The sequence below is a fragment of the Staurois parvus genome, unplaced genomic scaffold (assembly GCF_062004578.1).
Source record: "Staurois parvus isolate SC_StPar_1 unplaced genomic scaffold, SC_StPar_1.0 ptg000207l, whole genome shotgun sequence".
Taxonomy (NCBI): Eukaryota; Metazoa; Chordata; class Amphibia; order Anura; family Ranidae; genus Staurois; species Staurois parvus.
In genome coordinates this window covers 9,114,831-9,141,202 of record NW_028318003.1, presented here as the reverse complement: position 1 = coordinate 9,141,202, position 26,372 = coordinate 9,114,831, and the positions used below count along the sequence as shown (strand labels likewise).

Genomic DNA, 26,372 nt, shown 5'->3' with positions numbered 1-26,372 from the left:
CTATATGAGGGATGAATTACTATATGGGGGATGTATTTTCAGTTTTAAAAATGTGGCTCTCAAAATAAATTTCAATCGTGGTTTTGGCGAGATTTGGCTCAGTTGAAAAAAAAGGTTGCCCACCACTGACCTAAGGCTATGATTGTGATTATGACGATACACTGTCGCCCTGATTAACCCTTTGCTTACTGGGCCCTTAAACCCCCTTCATGACCAGAGCGCTTTTTGCAATATATGCAGTGTCGGATTTGTTTTAAATGTTGCAATGGTTTTGCGGCTCCCAGTCTTTTTTTCCCTCTCGGAAACGGGTCCAATTGGCTCTTTATGTCTTAAAGGTTGCAGACCCCTGGTCTAGCTGCTCTACCTGGAGTTCAGCCTTAAAGTATAAATATAGGCAAAACTTGTTTTAGTTTTGAACAGAGAGAAGGATCAAAATAAAAGGAAATCCCAAATTGTGGGTTCTCCCCAGAACAGTGACAGAGGGGAAATCTTCCAATGGGAACACTGGCAATGGATATGCAGGGATTTTGCCTATAGGTCTAGTTTAAACTGGCACATAAAGCTTAATCAGTGGAAGACATAAAAACAAAAAAATGAATACAGTTCAGCATTCATTTAAAAAGTTACAAAAACTCACCTTGCTCAGGGAGATAAATGCAGCTCTCTGAAGAGGCTTCTCCAGTATTATTACGGGAGGAAATGGACATCTGGATTTTTATACAATACGTCTGTCCCTCAACCAGATCAGTAATATGGAAACTTGCGCAGTTCTTCACCTGCTTAAACTTAAAGTAAATACTGATTTCAGACAATGCGCACTATTAAATCATACAAGACATACTACAATTAACGTAGTTGTTTACAATGCCTAAGTCCTCATGCACACTGGACGTTTTTACAGCTGCTGTTGTTGGCTTTTGACCTTTTTTTCTACAGCTACTAAACCCCCCAGCATGTTATCCTATGTGTCCATGCACACAGAGACTGTAATCAATGTTTTTTGGCAGTGATGTTTTTTGGCTGGAAAAAAAACCCAGGATTAATGGGTTTCTAGATGAGTTTTTTAGCTTCAAAAACGCTCTAATGCTGAAAAACGCAGTAAAACGCAGCAAATCTGTGTTTTAGGATTTTTTTCACTCCCAAAAAATTGGGGGGGTTAAAAAACCGCTAAAAACCGCAAACGTGGAAAACGCCGCTAAACACGGCAAAATGCAGCTAAACGCTAATGCAAAAATGCTAAAAAAAAGCTGAAAAACTCACGTTTTTAACGTGAATTTGCACAGCTAACGTTACCAGCGTTATCAAAACGTCCCGTGTGCATGAGGACTTAAACTGAAGTCAGAAAAAAATGATTTATTTTCTTTTGTTATGAAAGTATAAAGTACTTCTATTGATGCCTGATCCCTGTAGTGAGTCACATGCTCTCCACTTTGTCCATTCAAAAAAACATCTTTGGGGGAGATTTACTAAAACTGGTGCAGCTGTGCATGGTAGCCAATCCGCTTCTAATTTCAGCTTGTTCAATTACCCTGGGTTCACACTATAAGTTGCATGTGAATCGCACAGAAACCACATTGCATTCCTGCAATACACAATCAAATCTGTGTGTTGTGATTTGAACCCATTCTTTTTGCCGTGCAGGAACCTTTTTTGGAGCCGTGCCATAACTGCATCATATGGTCTTTTTGTAAAATGCGATTCGGTGTGGGCAAACTGCACTGCGTTTGCGATACATTCGGGGTGTCACTAACTTTGCATTGACAACCGCAGCGGATTGTTTGCAATGTGGTGCATAAAATGCGCAGGGATAACCACACAGTATCTGTAAATTGGGGCTTAAGCTTTGGCAATAAAACCCAGAAACTGATTGGTTTCTATGCAGAGCTGCACCAAATTTTGCACTTAGTAAATAGCCCTTATGTTTTCATTGAAAGAAGACACTCTGTGATTGGAGAGGTTATAGATAATCAAGATCTCCCCTTGAAACCTACCTAAAATTAACCACAAAAAACACGCAAAACAGGCATCTGGAAAATGTTTTTGAATTTTCTGGATGGTTCTTAGAATGTTATCTAATTTCATTTCAAGGTGGTCATACACAGGGAAATATAAATTCAATGTTCACTATCACATATTCTCTATTCACCTGGGAATGCAAAAGCAGGTGTGTTTTGCAACATGGCATTAATCAAAAACAGAAGACGAAATCCAGAACAAAGAGGCTCAGATAGGAGAAATTTTGTCATTTAAAATTAGTGAACCAAAGTCCTGATCTTAATCCCTCTCAAATGTTGTTTCATGATCTGAAGCAAGACATCCCAGCATATACTGTACATTAACTAAATCAGCCTTGCATAGAGGAATGAGTCAGAATAGCTCCTAAAACAGAATGTTTTCATCAAATAGATTATTTTTGCCAATACAAAAAACATTTAGTACTGCCAGTAGCACACACCTACCATATGATTATCTGAGGTTCGACGAATATGTATATGGTACACGTGGTTAACGGGAAAATAATCTTTCACGTGCTTGGTGAAGTTATTCCTTGTAACTTTTGGCAGAGTGATCTGAACACGTAAGGAAGGCCCATCCACTTCCACTTTTACAAATGGTGGAGGCAGAGGCACTGCAAGAAAATCATGTATTTTGTAGTTAGTCTACACAGCAAAGTGAATCAAATAGATACAATATGTTATATATGAAATGCTAATACAGGCTACAGATGTATGAAAAGAGACAAGTCTCAATAACATAATTAATGTTTTGGAGTCTTTGAAGAGGTCTACATTGTGACAGTAATGAGGTTTGGGCACACCCAAAACTGAGTCAGAAACAGACTGTTATCCCTATCCTGTTTAAATTTGACAGTCTATAAAAGTACAACCCCCATCATAAATTTCATTAAATTTTCCTAGAAGTATCAAATATTCCAGAAAAGGAAGCAGGGCCATAAATCTTACTTTGTAGAATCTTTACAGCTGCAAATAGCTAAATCTTTAAATACCTAATTGAATGTCTTAACAGAACACTGCAGTTTTTTAGTGGATGATGATCAGCATGATGTCATCATGTCAGTTGGTTCTCATGTCAGTTGACAGTAAAAATCTACATTGTCATGAGCTAGATAATCACACTGAAACCCAGAGAATGGGATCTGCCCATCTTAAATGTGTTTAGAGCATTGCAGTTTTGACTTGCTCTAGACCTCCAGGTTTATTAAAGCGGAGCTCCACCTGTTCCGCTGTAAGGCCCCTGCTCCTCGCTCTCCATTATGGAGACCTTTGAGGAGCGGAGGGGGGGAGGGGGACTCCACTCCCACTTCTGCTGCAATTGCCTAAGCAATCAGAAGTGGAAGTTGTCCTCCCCCCTCCCTCCCCACATATTCTTCTGGGACACGTGACAGGTCCCAGAAGACTGCGAAACTAGTCACAAAATGCAGCACTACTTGCACATGTGCAGTGGGCACTCAGATGTGAAGTTGCAAGCTGTCACAACCAGGTGCCTGCACTGAAGATGCCAGCGTCAGGGACATAGGACGGCCGGAATACCCAGCCAGAGTGAATTGAATCAAATTTGAATGGAACTCCACTGTAAGGATGCCTGGCATGCAACAAACCATCTAAAGCTGGCCATGGATGGATTGAAATTTGGCAAGTTCAGCAGGGACTTGACAAATTTTGATCCATCTATGGCTGTTCCCATTAGAAAGAAGTTGGTCTAATGATCGGGTGCTCTCGAACAGGAATGTTGGAAAATTCTTGTTCGATGAGCGCTGCAATTATTGTATTCTGACAGCAGAGGAGTCCCTGTTGTCAGAATACAATAGCATAGTGGGGAGGATTCCTCCTTCCACATTGATTGTGTGGATAGGGAAATCTGTCTTTATTTTTTTTCATTAGCCAACTTGGCTATTAACTACATGCCGCCCAGCCACTGTATATATACGGCGGCAGGGCAGCACTCACAGGCAAAACCACGTTTTAAGACGTGTTTCTTGTAAACAAATAGGGGGCGCGCGCGAGGCGCGCCGCTGCCCTATCTGTCCCGCGGATCACCACCGCAGATGTCAGTCGCCGGGTCACAGCGATCGGCGGCAAACAGTGACAGACAGCACAGCTGCAGTAGCTGTGCTGTCTGTCACTTCCCTATCAGCTCGAGGATGAGCTGATCGAGAAAGAAGAGTTTCTCTTTCTCGATCAGCCTTGTCCCGTGCAGCACACACCCCCGCCCCCTAGTAAAACACTCCCCTCACTCCTATAACCCTTCCCTGCAAAATAAAGTTATCCCCTTCCTCCCCATTGCCATTAGTACAGTGTCAGTTTTTTTTTTTTTGCACTGATCACTGTATTAGTGTTTTTGGGGATGTCAGTGTCCCCAAGTCAGTACCCCCCAATTTCAGAATGTCCGCCGCAGTCCCGCAGACCCGCCATAAGTCGCTGGTCGCCGCCATAAGTCCCTGATCGCCGACATAATTCGCTGATCGCCGCCATTATTAGTATAAAAAAAAACCTAAAAATCCCAGTATCTTTCCCGTCATTTGTAAACGCTATAAATTTCATGTAAACCAATTAATTTACACGTATTGGGTTTTTTTTTTAGCAAAGACATGTCGCAGAATGCATTTTGGCAGAAATTTATGACTAAATTAGATTTTTGCATTTTTTTTTTACTGGACATGTTTTTATTGCAAAAAGTCCAAAATATTGTTTTTTTTCCTCAAAATTGTCAGCCTTTTTTTTATAGCGCAAAAAATAAAAACCGCACAGGCAATCAAAAACCACCAAAAGAAAGCTCAATTTGTGGGGAAAAAAAGATGTAAATTTCATTTATGTACCGTATTGCATGACCGCGCAATTGTCCGTTAAACTAGCGCAGTGCTGTATAGCAGAAAAATGGCGTAAGTTGCAGTATTTATACCATAGTTTGTAAACGCTATAACTTCCACACAAAGCAATCAATATACACTCATTGGGATTTTTTTTACCAAAAACGTAGCAGAATACATTTTGGCCTAAATTTATAACCAACTTTGAGTTTACTATATATTTTTTATAGCTGAAAGTAAAAAATATTGTTTTTCTTCAAAATTTTTGGCCTTTTTATGTTTATAGCGTGAAAAATAAAAAGCGCACAGATGATCAAATACCACCGAAAGAAAGCTCTATTTGTGTGAAAAAAAGGACGTAAATTTAGTTTGGGTGCAGCATTGCATGACCGCGCAATTATCAGTTGAATTAGTGCAGCGCCGAGTGCAAAAAGAGGCCTGTTCATTAAGGGGGGGGTAAATCCTCTGGAGCTCAAGTGGTTAAAAAAAAATTGATCAATTTATGGCCAGCTTTACACAGACCTAAATAATGTTCTAATTTAGGCTGATCTATACTGATAGCCTGGGTTATTTTATCTACAAAAGCTCCTCTTAAACTCACAGGTTTCAAAAATCTACAATTCAAAAAAATATTTTGATAAAGCTATGTTAGTAACAATCATGTAGATAAAAGTATTACCACTCAGGAGTAGTTTGGTACCAGACTCATTTAGGCTGTCATACACAGGAGGTGGTCTGTATGATCTGGACATCTGAGCTATATATTTCTTAGTATCTATAGCATGCTAATTGAATGTTGCTCTATAATAGGTGGGTTTTAAACTGTAGCATATGATACAATAAAAATATGACCACATTTAGGAAAACTGACACTGTGGGAGGGTCTGCTGGATTATTTTAAAACATTTCAACACTCCTTGCTGCCAACCATTAAGTCAGGGCGTTTAGAAGGCCCATAAAAAGCTGCTGCAATAGCAGTCTGAGGCTCTCCTTAAGGCTCCATTCACACTTGTGCGACTCCAAAGTTGCACCATTTCCAGTGTGACTTCGATCTGACTTTACACTCTCTGTCCCATCAGTAGTGCAATAACTTTTTCAAAGTCAAGTCAAAGACTTCATAGATTAGAGTTTCATAGATTTGAACAGGTGCCATTGAAAACAATGGGCTGCAACTTGTCCTGCAATTTTTTGTCAAGTCAAATGACAAGTAGCACAAGTGTGAATGGAGCCCAAGGCCTCATGCACATTGGGTGTTTATCCTTGGTGCCTGAGGCCCAGCGTGTATGGGGCCTTACTTTTGAAACAAAGAACATCTATCCAGAATCTTATTTTATTGATAGCCAAGACTCATATCCATTTTATGACCATTGACTGAACTTAACCATATCTCAAAGTGCCCAGGACTTTGTTAGGTACTTTCACTATTGATCCCTTTTTATGCTGTTGTATTATTGCACCTTTCCTTTTGGAATACCTTTTTCTGTAAATATTGTACTGCACCATTTTTTCTTTTATTAAATTATATTTTTAAAATCATTCAAATTATCTGTAATGCACTAAGCCAGTACTTAACTCTTTGGAAGAACATTACTATATTGTAATCTCTGAAATATCTCTGTTTGGCACAGGGACGGACTGACCATTTGGTAACTCGGGCACTGCCCGAGGGCCCGGGGTCAGTAGGGGGCCCCATGAGATGCCCCTGGTACTTTTTTCATAGGCTTTTTTGAGTTTGGGTAAGGACACAGGGGCCCCATGATCCGCTATTGCCTGGGGGCCCCATGAGTTGTCAGTCCGCCCCTGGTTTGGCATGTATTATAAACATTTCCTAATAATTGTTAGCGCAGAATGGTTTGTGTTTTCAATAAAACACATAGTGACAGCTGTTTGGTTTGTTACAGACTGCCTGCATGGTTAACTAAACCCAGCATTGAGCTCTCTTAGTATGCTGACACTTAGATTATGGTCTTGCAAGTTGCAAAATCTTTGTGCAGGGTGAGTCTGAGAGTTTCATTGTCACGTGTCAAAATTTGCTAGGCTGTGGGGGGCCCATGTCATTCATTCACAGGAATCTGTGAATGAAGAAACTACAAGTCCCATTTTCCACTGCAGCAGGTGGGTTGAACTGAAAATGTCCTGCACTGAGTTAGGCTGTATGGCCAGCTTTACCATCAAGGAGGTCTGCTGTGCTCCAAAGATGGTGCATTTGTTATTTTAGAGTGAACCTGAACTCAAAGATTGAAGATTTGCTGTCTTGCAGGGAACATCTTGAAATATTAATTGTGCCTAAACAACACCCTGAAAAGCTACCTTTTGTCTCAGGTAAGTATCTCCTATTGAAAAAAAACAGTGAACCTCCTGTACCTTGAACCTCATACCAGTACTGTACATCTACAGTATATAAGGCACTGCTGTCTTTAACTGCTAGTCTTACAAGACTTGGAGTGATATTTGGCGATTCTATATCTGTGCTGCTTGCTACATAGGAAGTTGTACCTCATAATTTACAGTGAAAGGATCTCCCTACCTGTTTGAATCTGTACTTTCTGCACCTCTTCTGCTGCTTTTTGAACATTACACAACCAGTCATCAGATCACAAGCCATCAAAAGGGCAGCTCTGACATGAGAAAGCAAAGCCCTGCTCCTTTACCAAAATGGATACCTCAATGCAAAGATATAGTGTGGAACAAGGTAAGTCAGTAGAAGGGTCAGGATTTGCAGTTGGGGGACAACAGGCTATACTGGTGACTAATCTTTTGTCATTTGCCAGTCTTGTTTGAGTGCAGTTTCCACAGTTTAAGTCCTCATAAGCTAACAAGACTAATAAGCACCTTGATCTGTTTCATTGAGCCAGACCTAAATTCTTTTTATACTCATAATTGCAGTCATTTTCAAACAACTCTTTGAGAATGGTAATACTTTGTATGGAATTAAGTGTAAGGAGGAACTTGGGGTATATTGTAAAGATTACATGAAAAATTCTAAATATTTTCACAGAGCATCAATTCAGGAAAGGAGTGTCCTAGCTAAATGAATATTCTAAAACTAATAGTTTACCTTCTGTGAATGTGTAACGACTTGTACGAGTCCATTCTGAAGTCTGGTTTCCTAGAACACTCCTAACTCGTGCATAATAACCATCGCTCTTTGGTAAGGTTTCCTCTGTAAGATCACAGCTCTGGAGTCTAATAAAAGCGCAGTTTGGCACAGCAGTCCAGTTGGAACCATACCTGAACAAAGTGAAAACATGATAATAGATTAAAAAAGTAAGTTCCATGGAAGATGTGAATCTAATATGTGTGCACATAATTTCTAAACACAAAGGAGATAAAACTCCTAAATGCCTAACAAAGTGGAATTGTTAACAAGATATCTATGTTTGATAGTATATACATTACTCCAGTGTTTCTCACCTAAGATACTCCACTTGATACAAAATTCCACTATCAGATCTGTTGTGTGACCAATTCAATATGTGATGAAAAAAATCCTCTTGAAATTTGACATTTTCAGGTTTCAGCAAATCACCTGTTGGAAAAATCAAGACAAGAATTATACATGGTTCTTAGATTTTCCTCAATTGCAGGGACTTTCCTTTTTTTGGAATCAAATCCCTCTCTTTCTTTCCTCCTTGAGTATCCCTTTTTGTCTGTTGTATAGACCCCAATAAAGAAAATGCATTTTATAACTATCAGACCTTTACATGGCTAATGTGTATGATAAAGTCTACAGGCTTGGAAAAAATGGTATGTAAATGGATAGAAAACTGGCTAAAAGATCGTATTCAGAGAGTAGTGGTTAATGATTCATACTCTGAATGGTCTAGGGTTGTCAGTGGTGTACCCCAAGGTTCAGTGTTGGGACTCTTACTTTTTAATATATTTATAAACGATATAGGGTCTGGGATTACAAATCCCATTTCAGTGTTTGCAGATGACACCAAGCTGTGCAGTGGAATAACGTCCTTACAGGATGTCTCCAATTTACAAGCCGACCTCCAATGCACTGTTTAATTGGGCAACTATGTGGCAAATGAGGTTTAACCTCTTCACGCTGATTGTGCTCAAATATGCAGCCTCTTGGCGGCTGGGCCTTGACGCAGAGTGGCCGCATATTTGCATACCATTTTTAAACAAACGTGCTGAGAGCGCACGCCCTGCATGCTCCCAGTGCACTTCCAGCACGTGTCAATGTCCTACAGAAAGGTCCCGATCTCTCCTTGTGATCGGGACCTTTCTGATCATGTGACTGCCGTGACTGGCAGTGACTGCCAATCACAGCGGTCACATGACCCTAAACCCCGCCCTGCCTCCCGGCATCAGAAACCCCTTAAAGAGCCAGGAGGCGCCATCGTGAAGGAGTTAATGCTGATAAATGTAAAGTTATGCACTTGGAAGGGAGTACTAGGGGGAGTACAACTGGGGGAATCAATGGTGGAGAAGGATCTGGGGGTTCTGGTAGATCACAAGCTTAATAATGGCATGCAATGCCAAGCTGCAGTTTCTAAATTGAGCAAAATCCTCTCTTGTATTAAAGAGGTATAGACTCCAGAGAGAGATATCATATTACCCCGGTACAAATCATTAGTAAAACCTTATCTGGAATATGCAGTTCAGTTTTTGGCACCAATTCACAAAAAGAACATTGGGGAACTGGAGAAAGTACAGAGAAGGGCAACCAAACTAAATGTATTCTCTCTTGAGAAGAGAAGATTAAGGGGAGATATGATCAATGTATAAATACATCAGTGGTTCATATAGTGAACTCGGTGTAGAGTTATTCACCCTGAGGTCATCACAGAGGACAAGGGGGCTCTCTTTGCATCTGGAGGAAAAGAGATTTAATCTGCAAATATGGAAAGGTTTCTTCACTGTAAGAGCTGTGAAAATGTGGAATAGACTCCCTCAAGAGTTGGTTCTGGCCAGCTCAGTAGATTGCTTTAGAAAAGCCTGGATTCTTTCCTAGATACACAGAATATAACTAGATACTAACATTTATAGGTAATATTGATCCAGGGAATATCCGATTGGCTTTTGGGGGATCAGGAAGGAATTTTTTCCCTTGCAAAAGCAAACTGGATCATACTTCGCTGGGTTTTGCCTTCCTCAGGATCATTTGTGGGTATAAGATTATAACTTTTTTGGGGGGTTGAACTGGATGGACTTTGGTCTTTTTTTAGCCAGACTAACTATGTAACTATGTAAGAAGTGTGTTATTACACTAAACTTTAAACATTTTATCCAAGTTACTTCATTTCTCCAGTATAAAGGAGAATTAGTTATGAAAAAAGTAATTGTGGCAATAAACATGTATTAAAACTATTAAAAGAAAATATCCAGTGAGCAGCAGTTGTGTGGACAAAATGCCTTGTTGATGTCAGAGGTCAGAGGAGAATGGACAGACTGGCTTGAGATGATAGAAAGGCAACAGTAACTCAAATAGCCACTCATTACAACCAAAGTATGCAGAATACCATCTCTGAATGCACAACACATCAAAGCAGTTACAGCAACAGAAAACCACACTGGCTGCCAGTGTATCTTACTTCTAGCAGGATAATGTATCATGGCACAAAGCTCAAATCATCTCAAACTGTTTTCTTGAACATGACAATCAGTTCATGGTACTCCAATGGCCTCCACAGTCACCAGATCTCAATCCAATACAGTACCTATGGGATGTGGTGGAACGGGAGATTCACATCATGGATGTGCAGCCGACAAAACCTGCAGCAACTGCATGATGCTATCGTGTCAAAATGGACCAAAATCTCTGAGGAATGATTCCAAAACCTTGTTGAATTTATGCCACGAAGAATTAAAGCAGTTCTGAAGGCAAAAGGGGGTCCATCCCAATACTAGCAATGTGTACATAATAAAGTTGCCAGTGAGTATATTTAAACCAAGCATCATTAAATAGCGGACCACGGGCTGGATCTGGACCATGTAACTGTCCTATCTGGACCTCTACAGTCCAGCCATTTAGGAGCCAGTTCTGCCCTGCAGCCGTCACTGCTGTCATCCTCACAGAGCCCACAACAGGAGGCAGGACAGTTCTGGGCAGAATAACAAGCAGGTGATGGGTTGCTAGGGTACAAGGTGGTCCTAGCAACCAATCACCAACTTGCAGCTCCCACCCTCTATCCAGGCCTGCTGTGCCTCCATCCTGTCTGTGTAAGGTAGGACAGGAAGAGGGGGGTGTTGGCAATGTGAAAGGGGGCTAAGGAAAGTAATGGGGTGGGGGTAGTTATGTTGTGAAGGGGAGAGAGCTGTGATGTAAAAAGGGGGACTGAGGATGCTGATGTAAGAACAGGATGGTGATATGACGCTTGATCACCATTTGGCAAGGGCACTTGCTTGCACATCACTGGTGGGGTTAGCCCATTCCTTTTAATAGGCTGCCCTACTCACGAGAAATGCAGGGAAAGAAGTCTTGGCCCTTTTTTTTTAAATTGCGCTACACCAAGCCACATGTTGGTGCTGTACCATGTGGTTTGGCATTTGTGAGCATGTGCCATAGATGCCAATGCATGTAGGTGCCATTAGGAATTAATGGCAGCCCATGTGTCTGCTAAAGTGCAGTGCATTTCTCTGCGCAATGGAAATGTTCCCAGAGATGTAAGCCTAGCCTAACAGGAGAAGGGGGATTTGGTGGAAAGGATCTGAGCCATCGCACAAACATGCGATTCGGACCTCTGCTGGAAGAATATTACTGACCAGATCACCGTGAATTTTAGTTTAACAGCCCTGGTTTAAAATATATATATTTTTTCGTATTTATTTTTATATATAACTGGCATGGCAGTTGTGTGTCTACTAAGAGGTTTGATTCTGTAAACATGTGTACATTATATTGTGTGCAGAAATCTGATCTGTTTATCAAGAAAATAGCTTTACATATATACAAACCAGAAAATATAAGTGTACACAGATCAAAAACAAGCAGCACGAACTGTACAATAGCGCTGTGCTATATATCAAACCATATAAAAGTATTTTAGTCCGAGGGTTAAGCTAGTTCTGATGAATGGAAGGGTTTTCATCCACTCGGTCAGATTGCAACATATTTTATAGAGGGATATGCCTGTCTCTGGATTTTTTTAGATGAAAACATAAAATATATTTTATATGGTTTCATATAAGTTTGAATATTATTTCACCACTAGAATAAAAGTATGTACCGTACTTCAGTGAATATCTGCTCTTGAATATGCAATCATTCGTAGAAATTAGAATCCAACCATCTGAGAAGTTTACATGTTTCAGCCACCTAGGCCTTGGTCAAAGCTATGACTAAGGCCTAAATGGCTGAAATGACTAAGCTTCTCAGATGGTTGGATTTTAACTTCTAAGAATAAATGGATATTCCTTTTTTTCTTTTTATTTATAATCATATTTTTATTAAAGTTTTGCAATACAAAGAGACAGAAAAAAACAGTTGCAAGAATCACATGCTTAAGAGGTGCGTAGTAGGTGGATCGCAAACAAAACCATCATAGCACACATTGCTAGCAGATAAACATCAAGCAAATGTTCTGATCATTCAGGGTATAGTAAATCGGTAGTATCATAACAAATGTAGCATAACAAACTCAACCTAAGGAAAACGTAGACTTTTAAGGAAAGAAAAAAAAAGCAGAAAATGAAAAATGGTTGGGGGTTGGTTCACCATAGGATCTACAATAATGGTCCTTGGGGTATTAGGTGCTGGCGCACATTCTACAAGTATTATTTAGGTATCAGGTATCTCGGCAGAGTAATACATCCAGCCATATATCTTTGAATTTACTCTGCTGATTTTTTATCAAGTGTACCCAATTTCCGCTTCAATAATTTTATCCACCTCTCATTTCCAATCAAGTAGAGAGGGACAAGCTGTTTGTTTCCAAAAGTGTGGAATGAGGGATTTCATTGTATTAAGCAGTAGGGGAGGAACACTTTTCTTATAAGAGTTAATGGATGAGGGAATATTGTGAAAGAGGAGTTGCAAGGGACAACTGGCAATTGGTTTGAGGGTGGTTTTTTAATCCAAGGGGTGATCTCCTCCCAAAAGGCCTTAATCTTGGGGCAGGACCACCAAAGGTGTAGGTATATGCCCCTTCGATTACAGCCCCGCTAAAAATGAGGGTTGGCAGTGGGGAATATCTGAGCTAAGTGGGAGGGGGTTCTGTACCACCTGGTGAGAAATTTTTAGGAGGACACTTGAGTACGGGTGCTAATGGAGGTTGTGTGTAAGTATGGAATAGTTACCGATTGTGCACTTAGTACAAGTTTGTACATGTGGGAGAGGAGGTGTCCATTATCTGAGAGTTTCAAGCACATCGATTCAAATGGAGAGAGTCCTGTGGACTCAAATCATGTCCAAGTTTATTATAGAAGTCTGATAACTGCCAGTTTTGCTATTCAACCAGTGGAATCATCCCAGAAAGGGATTGTAGGATATCAAGGGACAGCAGTTAACCTCTGGGAGCACATTTAGCGCAGTAAGTGTCTCCATCATGTCCCCAGGAGCAGAAAAATCTAGTATCCTCATCAGGTGGGAACCAGGGAAATCCCCCTACGGGTGCCAAAGTGGACGTTAAGGGGGCAAACTGATCCATCATCTTTAATCTGTCCCACACAGCAAGCGTAATATGAGTCAATGAAGATGTGCAGTCCAAGAGCCCCTTACTGATCATTGAGATCCATGGTGCCCCTGCCAAATTTCTACTCACCATCGTTTTCTCCAACGGGACCCAGAGTTTAGATGAAACGTGGTGGTGCCAATTTAAAATCTGTACTAGTGCCATAGCTTTAAGCGATATATCAGGAAGGCCGACTCCTCTGTACAGTTTACGTCTACATAGTATATCAAAAGATAACCGTGGATGCCTCCTGCGCCATACATATGTAAAAAAAGCCTGACGTAATTGTTTAAAAAAAGGACCTAAGTAGCGCAATGGGAACCTCATATAGTAGATAGACAATGCATGGTAGAACGGTCCTTTTAAGAACGTTTATCTTCTCAAACCAACTTAAAGATTGGTCCTTCCATTGCTGCAGATCCCGTAAAATTCTGTTAATTAAGGCACTATAATTACTACAAGAGTTTTGGGTCTGGTGAGATATGGGTTCCCAGGTATAGAAGTGATCCCTGCCTCCAAATAAACAGGAAAGACTGTCTCAGAGACAAGGACATAGCCGATGGAACATGAATTGGCAGCAGGTCTGATTTATTGTAATTAATTTTAAAGTTTGATAATAGGCCAAATCGATTCACCTCCTCCATGAGCCCTGGTAGGGAAACATGAGGTCATGTCAAATAAAAAAGGAGGTTGCCGGCACAACCTATGTTCCACAGATTCAATACGGATCCCAGTAATGTTGTTATTATTCATGATTGTCCTAAGGAGGGGCTCCAGCACTAGAGCAAAGGGGAGAGAGGGCAGCCTTGTCACGTCCCATTTATAATAGGGAAAGGTTCAGACATCATCCCATTTACCTTCACCCAAGCCTAAGGGTTGCAGTATAAGGCTAGAATCCAGACCAGCATCCTCTCCCCCAGACCCAGTCCCTGGAGCAATTCCAGCGTTAATGTCCAAATAGCCCTGTCGAAGGCCTTTTCAGCATCCATCGGCAACACTATACATGGAGTCTGTGCAGGACCATGTTTGGCACAATGTAAAATATGTATAGCTCTAATTGTATTCTCATGACTCAACATGAAGCCAGTTTGGTCTGGGTGAACCAAAGTGTCCACCACCTGCATGCCATGCCCCGTAAGGCTATGAACATGGCACAGGGCCTGTCGTTTTTTCACCCAGTAGGCATCCACTTTAATTCCCTTGCTCATAAAACGGTGGACATAAAGTCTTAGTTTATCCCTGGCTCTACATTCCAGGCATTGGGATAGGGAAATATGAATCCAATGTCTGGGTATCTGTAGGGTCAAAGTACTTCTTATGTCAAAGCTCAAGAGTATGTATTTTGCATATTAAATCTGTAATCTCTTTCTGCTTTTTTCTTTCTTAACCCTGGCACCCTGAGCTATCAATTTCCTTCTAATCACAGCTTTATGACCTCCCTAGGTTGCCTGTCCGGATACATCCACCACAAAATAGAACTGAAGGGAGCAAGTGATAGATTCCAAAATTGTGGAATCATCTAAGAGGGTTTCATTAAACCTCCAGATCTGTTCAAACTGGTTATCATTCAAGGGGTAGAAAGACAATGTCACCAGGGCGTGGTCAGAAATTGTTATAGATTCAATAGATGAGGAGTAGACATTGCTCAAGAAATATTGATCTATGAGGACAAGGTCAAGACTGGAGTAGGTATTAAACGTCTTTGAGTAGTAGCTATAATTCTTGTCCCATGCGTGAGACACTCTCCAAGCATCCACCAGGTGTAAATCACAAGTTTCTTAATGTGTTTCAGGGCCCGATTAGAAAGGGGTGTTTACCCTGAGGAGGTGTCCAGGCTAGGATGAAGGGTGATATTAAAGTCCTCCCCCACAACAAACCACTCCCTCTTTAAAGTCAGACAACAATTTAAGGGTATAGGAAAGGAAATCAATGGTCCCGGAGTTTGGAGCATTTTACATTGCAAGCATATATTTTTGAGAATGAATCATCCCCTTGAGAAACAAAAAACAACCTTCTGGATCAGAGTAAAGAGGGAGCAAAAAAAAAGGGCAAGATTTACAGATGAAAATGGCGAGTCCCCGTGCTTTGGGGATAGGAGACACAATATACCATTGGTCATATATCATAAGTGGTAGGCAAGTAGTGGAGTTGGCAGTGAAATGCGTCTCATGGAACATGATAATATCTGGAGCCAGGTGACGCAACTCCTGAAAACCCCTCTTCTGTGGAGAGCAAAACCCCCTAACATTATAAGATAGCAGTTTTAATCTGGAAGCCATGGCAGAAGAGGGATGGGGGGGAAACATTTAGCATATTCATAAAGCAATCCATAACAAATACAAGAAGAGGGGTAGCAATAATACATGGTCCCTGAAGGACCCTTAGATAGGACCTCATAGACCCCATAAACATGTAACACATACCAACTAACATAAAAAAAGAAATAAAGGACTAGAATGCATAGTGCAAATCTAGAAAACACACTCTAGGAGGAGTGGCAACATTTTAGTGAGATAGCAACGCCTCACCCAAAGATGTCTCTCTTACTGCAGGATAGCAGAGTATAAATTCTGCAATGGAGGACTGGCCTACTGGGGGAAAAGTGGCTGAAAGCAGTAGGCAAGAAACTCCGCACTCCTTGGGCAGACATTAAACACGATAATGAAAACTAGATTATGCATGTAATACAGCAGCACATATGCAATGCAGAACTTTGGCTCAAATATGAGGGCTACTTAAGGCCCTGATTGGCTGGAGGCCTTAATCCCTGAGCGTGAGCGGTATCATAAAACTATAGTGCATTAACTGGAAGTCCATTTATTGTGAAGGAAAAAAATAATAATGTGTCTAACAATCTAAACTGTGCTACATGCGAGTGGACCCTCAACATCGTAAGAGAGACCCATGGATCAGTCACTGATAGCAGTAGTTAGGTGGTAGGTAGAGGGGTGTTATAGTGACCCCAATAGTCATTGCAGTGTTTCTTCTGAGTTTGCAAAGGAGCCTGGTGCCAATGCTCTGGGCATTGCAGCAGAGATATGGCAATTGCAGTCTCCAATCAGTGAAGTCAGTATGTGGCAGTTCCAAAATTTCATGGAACTGGGGGAGGTCATCCTCATCCGCAAGACCGCCGATCTGCCATTTATCAATGCCATTAGGTATAAAGGGAATCCCCAGCGATAGGTGACATTAGCTGAGTGTCAGGTATCCAGTAAGTGTGCACCTTTGCATGAGAGTTCTCTTGGACAGGACCGGGAAAAGATATATTTTGTCACCATTAAAATGCATTTTTGACTCTCTGCGAGCCACCCTAATAATGGCCTCCTTCACAGAGAATTTGGACAACTTACAGATGACATCACGGGGTCTGTCAGCATCCTGGGGTGGCAGGAGAAGGGCTCTATGAACCCTGTCAATTTTAATGGATGTAGAAGCCTCAGAACCCAGGAAGGATCTGTTGAAATAATCCCCATACTGCATGTCGTAAATAACGTGCATGAGAAGCCTCCAAGAGGCCCAGGATATGAATATGCTCTCCTGTCTCTATTTTCATAGTCATTGAGTTGGTCTATGAGAGAGTTTGAAGCGCTCTCATGGTGCCGGGTGTTTTCTTGTAACACAGTAACAGTGTCCATAAAATCATCTTGACCAGTCTCCAGGGTTTTCACTCTATTCCCCAATGCCACTGTATCTGCATGCAACCCCTCAATAGCTTGTTTAACCACTTGCCTACTGGGCACTTTTACCTCCTTCCTGCCCAGGCCAATTTTCAGCTTTCAGCGCTGTTGCACTTTGAATAACAATTGTGCAGTCATGCAACACTGTGCCCAAACTAAGTTTTTATAATTTTTTGAGACAAATAGAGCTTTCTTTTGATGGTATTTAATCACCACTGGGGTTTTTATTTTTTGCTAAACAAACATAAAAAACAAACATAAAAAAAGACCAAAAATCTGCTTCACTGATGTGCGCTGATGAGACTGCACTGATAGGCTGCACTAATGGGCACTAATGAAGAAGCACTGATTGGCATTGATAGGTGGCACTGATGGGTAAATATAAACGGCACTGATGGGCATTGCTGGGTGGCACTGATGGGCATTGATAGGTGGCACTGATTGGCATTAATAGGCGGTACTGATAGCCAGTACTGATGGGCACTGATAGCCAGAAATGATGGGTACTGATAGCCAGCACTGATGGGCACTATTGGCCACACTGATGAGCACTGATGGGGCTACACTGATCATCAGGGCACTGATGATCAGTGCCCTGATGATCAGTGTAGATGTCCGACTGAGAAATGCTGTCAGCATAAGGAGAGGACTGCAGATAACCAGCATTTCCTATTTACACTATGATCAGCTGTGATTGGACACAGCTGATAACACGGTATGATTGGCCCTTTACCTACACACATCAGCTGTGTCTGAAGCACTCAGAGATCACAGATCCATAGATGCCCTCCCATAACTAGTTGACCATGCTGTAGCCGTCTTTTGGCAAAAGCGTGGTCGGGAAGTGGTTAAAGGAGCTCCCCACCGTGGCTATTAGCATAGTAATATCTGCCTTTGTGGGTAGTGCTCTTATGTGTTCCCTGAGGTCCCAGTCTCTTTCCATCTCCTCAAAAGTAGGGGGTGGATGTGCTGTCCCCATAATGATGTGACAAAGCAGGGCTGTGGCACAATACCTGAGAAGCTGCAGAAGGTCCAGGAGAACCACCAGCATGTGCAGGCGAGACGGGCTGGGTAGACTTGTGGCTGGGTGCCATCTTGACTGCAGATCCCAGCCCGGGAATAAATGTTGTGATTCATGGCCTGGGATGAGCTCAGACTGGTTCAGGCTGAACAGAAGTTTGCCTGTTCAGACATTATTTAATCTTTAGCAAAAAGCCAATAGCATAAAATCCGAAAGAAGTGTTAAATCCCTATATCTTAATCAGACAGACTGCGTGGCTCCAGAGCCCAACTCCTGCTTCTGCCAGCTCGCTTTCAATAGGATATTAGTAATAGTCCACATCACAGAAAGCTTCAATTTAAAAAAGTTATAACTTTTTGTTTTTTACAAAAGGCTAAAAACACAGCACTGCAAGAAAAGCTGACATGTTTCAGCCTAAAGTGGCCTTATTCTTAGCTACCTTTTACTTACAATATTTGGTCAACGACATCACCCAGGAGACTCTACCCTTTGTTTACTATTAATATCAGGTTTCCTTTAAGATCATATAGCTATACATATAGCTATCCAGGCCAGGGTCTAAGAAAGCCAAATCCCAGGAAACATCTCTTTATTTGTACAAAAGCTTGAACTGACCTATACACCACAGACCAGACAACATTGTTTTTATAGTTTAATAACAATCGGAGCCCATAGTAGAAAAACTATGAATTGCCAACCCTGTATAATCATCTACGTCAAAGGGATACCACAATCATATCAATATGGACTATATAATAAATTTCCTTTTTTGAGTCTATATTGACTCTATCTATATTGAGTCTATATTGCCCAGTAGTAGCCCTTTACTTCCTCAATATCAGCTACTATCACCTCCTTCCTGCCCTGGCCAAATTTCTGCTTTCAGCGCATGCAACACTGTACCCAAATTAAATTTTTATAATTTTTTAAGACAGATAGAGCTTTTCTGTGGTAATAAATCACAATTCGTTTTTTATTTTTTGGTATATAAAAAAAAAATGCCGAAAATTTTGAAAAAAATCACACTATATTTCTTGGTTTCTGTTATAAAATTTTGCAAATAAATAATCTAAATTTATGTCAAAATGTATTCTGCAACATTTCTTTGTTAAAAATAACCCAAATCAGTGTATATTGTTTAGTTTGTGTGAAAGTTATGGAGTCTACAAAGTATGGTATATATATATTTTAAAATTGATCAGTGCTGATGTACAAACGGCCTTATTTCTTGAGGCCCTAAAATGCCTGAAAAGTACGTATACACCCCTACCCCCAATGAGTCCTTTTTGGAAAGTAGAGAGTCCAAGGTATTTAGTATTTTTTGGAAAATTACGAAACTAAATAACATTTGTTTTTTTCCTCACAATATTTTTTTCCATACTGTCACTAATGCAGTACAGATCAGGGATACTGACTAGTGACAGTATGCAAAAAAAATGTGTTTTTTTTAAATCATTTTTTTCTTTTTTTTTTCACATACTGTGACCAGAGCAGTGCAAAGTTACTATAGTGGGGAGGTGATCAGGATTCTTATAACAATTATGCTCACTGTTATAAACAATCATTTTTATGAATGGCATCCATTCAGTCACAGCCATTCATTGAGTACTATTGTGATTAGCTGTGATTGGCCTCAACTATCACATGGTACAGATGGGCTGTGATTTGCCTTTTCTGTACCATATGATCACTGTGACCAATCACAGAGATCATCTCAATAGTACACAGTGAATGGCTATGAATGAAAGCCATTCACTGTGTACGAATGTCATGTGATTGCTGTGATGGTGTAGTCACAGCAGTCACATGGTACTGATCTGTCATCCGCTGTGTCCCGTGCAGAGGCCCCTAGTGCATGTGTGAGGCACAGGACTTGGCATGAAACTGAGATGGTTTTCATATGATGGTTGTCCCCCAACCAGGGAGCTCCTGCTTGGCCCTAATTTGACAATAATTTAAAGTAGATGATCATACAGGGTTGGCCTCTTTGTTCTGTTATCTTTTTTCTTCACTTCTCATTTAAAATTAGAAACAATACATCAATGACAAACAAATATTTCATTATATGTATACTCAGTAATATAGGGGGTTGATTTACTAAAGGCAGATTTGCTGTTCAGTTTATAAGAGAATTTTCACATTGAAAGACTTTTTGTTTGCTTAATGTGGCGAAAATTCACTTTGCAAAGACTACATAATCATGTGCAAGAGAAAAATGTGATTTTGCTTGAATGTGATTGAAAACAACAGGAAAATTCCCTTCCAAAAAGTGAACAGCATATTTACCTTTAGTACACCAACCCCATAATCAGAGATTTTATCATAGAAAAGATAATGGTAAACACCAAGCTAAATCCAGCCTTGAGTGTATATTTATTGTCATGGTAAATTAGTAATGAACACAAGTAAATAATAAAGCTGAAATGAATAAACTAAGTGATATTTTGTCATGGTAACTGTTCAGAAAAACTACTTATGAACTGAAATAAACCACATAGACATAATATCAACCAAGTTCCCTTCAAACCACAGCCACAAATGCCTCAGGGCTGAAACACAAGGGCCTTTGAGATCAGTTAAGGTCAGTTTAAGATCCCTTTGTGTTTTGTATTTATTGCTTTGTACAAGTAAATGTGAATTATGGCAAATACAAACAAAAAGCATGACCAACACCTCGAAAATTTGTGTACATTAGCAGCTACAGGTGATCTAGGTGATCCCTGCTGCTCTCTGAAGTTCTACTGTTACATTATAGAAATTATTTTAGAAAGACATCATTTAAAGTTTATCAATAGCCAAAGGGTATGTAGTGGTTAAATCCCCTGTCTGTTTCCCATTGAGGGAGATTCCTTTCACTTCTTATCCTCGGGACACAATGGGAAGTAAGAGCAAACCTCTCCAAACTGAGGGAAAATCCCCTTCTTGGACAACAACACCAGACTAGATGTGTCCCTTGAAATTCTGCCTGGGTGACAATGGTCATGGAGACAAATAGAGAAGCTCTCTGAGGGAATACATAGAACAGAAAACCCTTGCAGTTTAGAAGTAACAAGAGTGCCACACCACAACAATTCTATAATTGAGAAATCCATAGAACTCCATGGTAATACAGCCAACATATTTTGGGGTTTTGTACAGCCTCACTTTAGCAGGGCTTAAAATGTCAGAGAAGAAAAATATCATACTTTGAGCAGTTTAAAGGATGCAGGAATAAATTGTTCCTTTCAAGGCAATGGCAAGCAACTGGTTGTGAAAGCTATAAAAACGTGGCAGAGGATCTAACTCTTCCACACTCTATATAAAAGTGAATGATAATATGTGCATTCCCTTTGCGTGCTGGCAAACTATTAAAATGAATGCATAACTAATGAACACTCACAAGAGCATACAACTATGAACTTATATAATGGTGAATTAAATTGAAAAAGCAAACTAATGAGCTGCTGTTTTGATAATAATAAACAGTAATAAAATATGAGTATAATGGAATTCTCATGAAGCAGCGCTTCACTTCATATCAAACAAAATTAGTAATAAGATTTATACATATATAATAGATGATAAGGAAAAGGGATAGAATAGGAGTTGTCAATTCTTCCACTAAGGTGTAACAAAGTGTATTTAAGAAAGTACAGTCCACCTTGATAATTCTTATGAGGACAGTCTCTGTATTCCAAAGATTCACTCCAACACCTCTTTGTCTTTTAAGTGACTAGCACCCCATCAAAATGAACACTCAACAGATTATGGTGAATACCAAGAATTACTCCATAGCTTTCTTTTAAGCTCACCGGTCACCACCGTTCAGACAAATTCAATGGGTCCAATGCATACATGGAATATACAAATGCACCACATAGAGTGACTCTGTTCTGATAACTTTATTGCCAATGTCCCCCCTTAAAAAATCACTGGCATAAATAATTAAAAATAATGCATAACTTAAATTCAAGCAATGTTCACCACATGGATAGTAACCCTGACTTCTCACCATGCTTCCGTCATATTTAAAGACATACGTGTCCTTCACCTCTATGGCACTCTGTAGAATATCACAGAATGAACCATGATACTGTTGTCATTACACCTAATATTAAAATGAATGGCACCGCAATGTTGTAAAGCAGTTAAAATGTGTTAACATGTGTTGCAGCAACATACACATTACGGTACGACTGCAGTACGCATGGACCTGAATAAACCGCCAACACACTAAAACATAAAAAATAACAGGCATCTGTAGTTGGTGCCGTCGAAAAACTAATGGCACTTTGATAAAGAACAGTGTGAATGGGTCCTATGATTTCTTCATGCAACACTTTGATGAGCTAGCACGTAAATACAAAAGCAGCGGAAATTGCAAGAGAACGTTTTTATACATAAAAAGGAAACACTTGTCTCTTACATGAAGCATATTGCCAGTTCATTGGAAACAGGAAATCTTCCTTTAGAAAGCAGACTGCTGAACAGTAAATATGTCACAAAAATGTCAGAAAGAAAAAGATGTAAAACAAATTGCATAAACTAACATTTTAAAATACATTTTGTTAAATAGAACCAGTAAAGGCATCTTTATGATTACTTCGGCTTGGTTACTGGCTCTTTGATAATTTAGCATATTAACGTATATATATATATATATATATACACACCGGGTAAAATAACACATCACTACTTTTCTCAGTAAATATATTTCTAAAACTGCTATTGACATTAAATTTTCACCATATGTCGGTAACAACCCATGCAATCCATACATGCAAAGAAACCAAAACAAATAAATTCAGAAATTAAGTTATGTGTAATAAAATAGAATGACATAAGGAAAAAGTATTGTACACATGAAGAAAGGGAGGTTAAAAAAGGCATGGAAAGCCAAGACACCAGCTGAACTCTATTAGTAATTAGAAAACAATCCTGTGCCTTGTCAGTACAAATTAATATCAACTGGTCCATTACCAAGGTTTCACTCAAGAAACATCTCATGATGGGTAAAAGCAAAGAGCTCTCTCAAGACCTTTGCAACCTTATTGTTGCAAAACAAACTGATGGCATTGGTTACAGAAGGATTTCTAAACTTCTGAATGTCCCAGTGAGCACTGTTGGGGTCATAATCTGGAAGTGAAAAGAACATCATTTCAACATAAATTGGCCATGACCAGGTGCTCCTCACAAGATTTCTGACAGAGGTGTGAAATGGATTATCAGATGAGTTGTCCAAGAGCCAAGGACCACTTGTGAAGAGTTTCAGTATGACCTGGAATTAGCAGGTACAATTGTTTCAAAGAAAACAATAAGTAATGCAGTCACCCACCATGGCCTGTATGCACGCTCACCACGCAAGACTCCATTTCTGATGAAAAAGCATGTTGAAGCTTGTTTAAAGTGTGCTGCACAACATTTAGACAAGTCTGTGAAATACTGGGAGAATATAGTCTGGTCAGATTAGACCAAAATGTAACTCTTTGGATGCCATAATACACACCATGTTTGGAGGTCAAATGTCACTGCACATCACCCCAAAAACTCCATACCAACAGTGAAGTTTGGAGGTAGGAACATTATGGTGTGGGGCTGTTTTTCAGCATACGGTACTGGCAAACATCATTTCATTGAAGGAAGGGTGAATGGAAAAACGTACCAAGACATTCTTGAAAAAATCTGCTGCTATTACCAGGGTGATGAAGATGAAACGAGGGTGGGTGGACATTTCAGCAAGACAATGATCCCAAACACAAAACAAAGGAAACTCTTCATTTGTTTCAAAGAAAGAAAATAAAGCTGCTAGAATGGCCCAGCCAATCACCTGACTTGAATCTAATAGAAAATCTATGGAAAGAACTAAAGATCAGAGTTCATAGAAGAGGCCCACAGAACCTTCAAGATTAGAAAACTGTGTGGAAGAATGGGCCAAAATCACACCTGAGCAATGCATGCCATTAGTTTCTCCATACAAGAGGAGTCTTGAAGCTGTCATTACCAACAAAGGATTTTGTACGAAGTATTAAATAAATTTCAGTTAGCATGTTCAATATTCTTTCCCTGTGTCATTCCATTTTATTACACATAACCTAATTTATGAACTTATTTGTTTGGTTTCTTTGTACGTACGGATTGCATGGGTTGTTACCAACATGTGGTGAAAATTGCATGTCAACAGCACCTTTAGAAATATATTTACTTAGAAAAATGGTGATGTGCTTAATACTTATTTTATCCGCTGTATACATACAGTGGACATAAATCTATGTGTAGAACCTATTAAAAAGTAATTTTTTTAACTCCTTTCATCCTGTCTTGGGCTGCATCAGTATTTATATCAGTTTTTGCAACCAAAAGATGTCCTGAAAACCTGATCTGTTCAACACGAGTGGGTATATTTTATAGTGTCTTATAGCCTTATTGCCTGCAATAAAATAAAATGTAGAAAAATTACTACTACTGTGCATAACATTAAAGTAGTAAGAATTTTGTAAATAAACTGCAGTTAAGTAGAATTTAAAGAAAAAAACACATTTTTTTTTTTAACTGAGGGCAACATATAAATAGTTAAACATGAAGAATCTATAAGTTCCTCCAAGTTGTTCTCTCTCAATCTATACTAGGGAAGTGAGAGGAGATACCCTACGTCACAAATAGTACATGGGAATTTCCATTTCGTTCTATGTCTAAATATGCATGTGTAATTTACTGTACATTATATATATATATATATATATATATATATACACCTAGGAGAAGCATATTGTGAAATGCTTGAAATACATTATTAAAGGTAAACACATAACACACCCCATAACTCTGGCCTGTTTGTACCCCAACGTTAAGTTGGTATTAAATTACTGTTATCTATAAGCTGGAGGTAATTCTTTTTGAATTATTCATATGACTTATTGTAAAAGTAACACAAAGAAGAACTACACAAATCTATTGAACTTGTTGGAACTGTTAAAACTGTTGCAATGCTTTTGTTAATTTTCTGTAGAACATTTCAAATGGACCATACTACCAGAAAAGTGTTACTAATGCTTTATTGAATTCCCCCAACACGTATTTATCAGAGTTATTTAACAGCTTTCTGCATAATTCTTGATCCTGTCTGAAGTAAGAGGTATTTGATGTAATTGGCTGCCAGCGATGGCACAGAGCCAGAAAAATCAATACATTTTTTTAACAAATGTATTTCACTATACTGTATTCTAATAAAGTAGTCATTTCTTGTGGGGATCATTTGGTTAGAGGTTGATCCACAACTTGATCTGAATATAAGGAATTTAAAGTGACACTGGTTTAAAAAAGCAACATGTATTCTTAACTCAAAATGAACCTTCACAGCCTCCTCCAAACCTCCAAATTCCTTTTATTTTTTGCTGCTGTGATCTGATTTTCTGTTAGAGGGTGGCTATGCGCAGTCTCCATGATCCCACTGTATGTAGGCATGTAGCCACTCTCTCTTGCTCTCTCCCGAGGTGAACTGTGGACTATGGGATTTGTAGTGTGCATAGAACAGTGTATATGATCACAACTAATGTGCACTGCTCATTCCAAACAATCAGAGGTGAGTGGGAAAAGGAGAGGTTCGGGAGCTCACAGAGGACGTTACAGGTGGTTGCCGCGCACAGGCGGCAACCTATCACGGTATCACACTTGAATTCACTGAACTCCTGAGAGCAACCCATTCTTTCACAAATGTTCGTAGAAGCAGTCTGCTTGCCAAGGTGGTTGATTTTATACACCTGTGGCTATGGAGGTGATTGGAACACCTGAATCCAATGGAGGGGTGTCTCAATACTTTTGGCAATATAGTGTATCAGTGCACCTTATACCGCGTGTGTGTGTCCCCGCATATGTAGCTGTCTGTATACAAGAACAAATGTAAAACATGCTCACATATTCTTCTCTTTAACTTACCTTTAGTAGATATTACTAGGTGAACAACGATTGCAATCTCAAATGGCACGTAGCCCAGTATGGAGAAACCCAGCTTTGCCATAGAGCTTCCTTAACATTGCTCTGTCAAAAGCTGTCAATAATTCAAACTGAGTTTATCGGGTTTTGAACTTCCTCATTACTTTCCACGCCTGGAGGAGGAGATGGCGTTATCTCCCACACAAGGAAATAACAGGGGATATTCTGCAGACACTCCACAGAAACCTGCTGTAAGACTACTGAACTAATAGCGAAACTTCACATAAGTAGACAGAGGATTCTTTCTTTTCATT

General features: G+C 39.8%; 1 protein-coding gene across 1 annotated transcript in view; it reads right to left on the bottom strand.

Annotated features, from left to right (window-relative positions):
* Positions 1 to 26,161, bottom strand: part of IL10RA (interleukin 10 receptor subunit alpha) — a 33,139-nt gene extending 6,978 nt beyond the window's left edge. Inside the window, exons 1-5 of the mRNA XM_089678649.1 lie at positions 26,062 to 26,161; positions 8,243 to 8,357; positions 7,887 to 8,059; positions 2,460 to 2,629; positions 638 to 785 (exon numbers count right to left, since the gene is read on the bottom strand). Coding sequence (XP_089534775.1) covers positions 638 to 785; positions 2,460 to 2,629; positions 7,887 to 8,059; positions 8,243 to 8,357; positions 26,062 to 26,143 — 688 coding nt within the window. The 5' untranslated portion in view covers positions 26,144 to 26,161. The remainder of the gene's footprint in view (positions 1 to 637; positions 786 to 2,459; positions 2,630 to 7,886; positions 8,060 to 8,242; positions 8,358 to 26,061) is intronic.
* Positions 26,162 to 26,372: the final 211 nt, after the last annotated feature.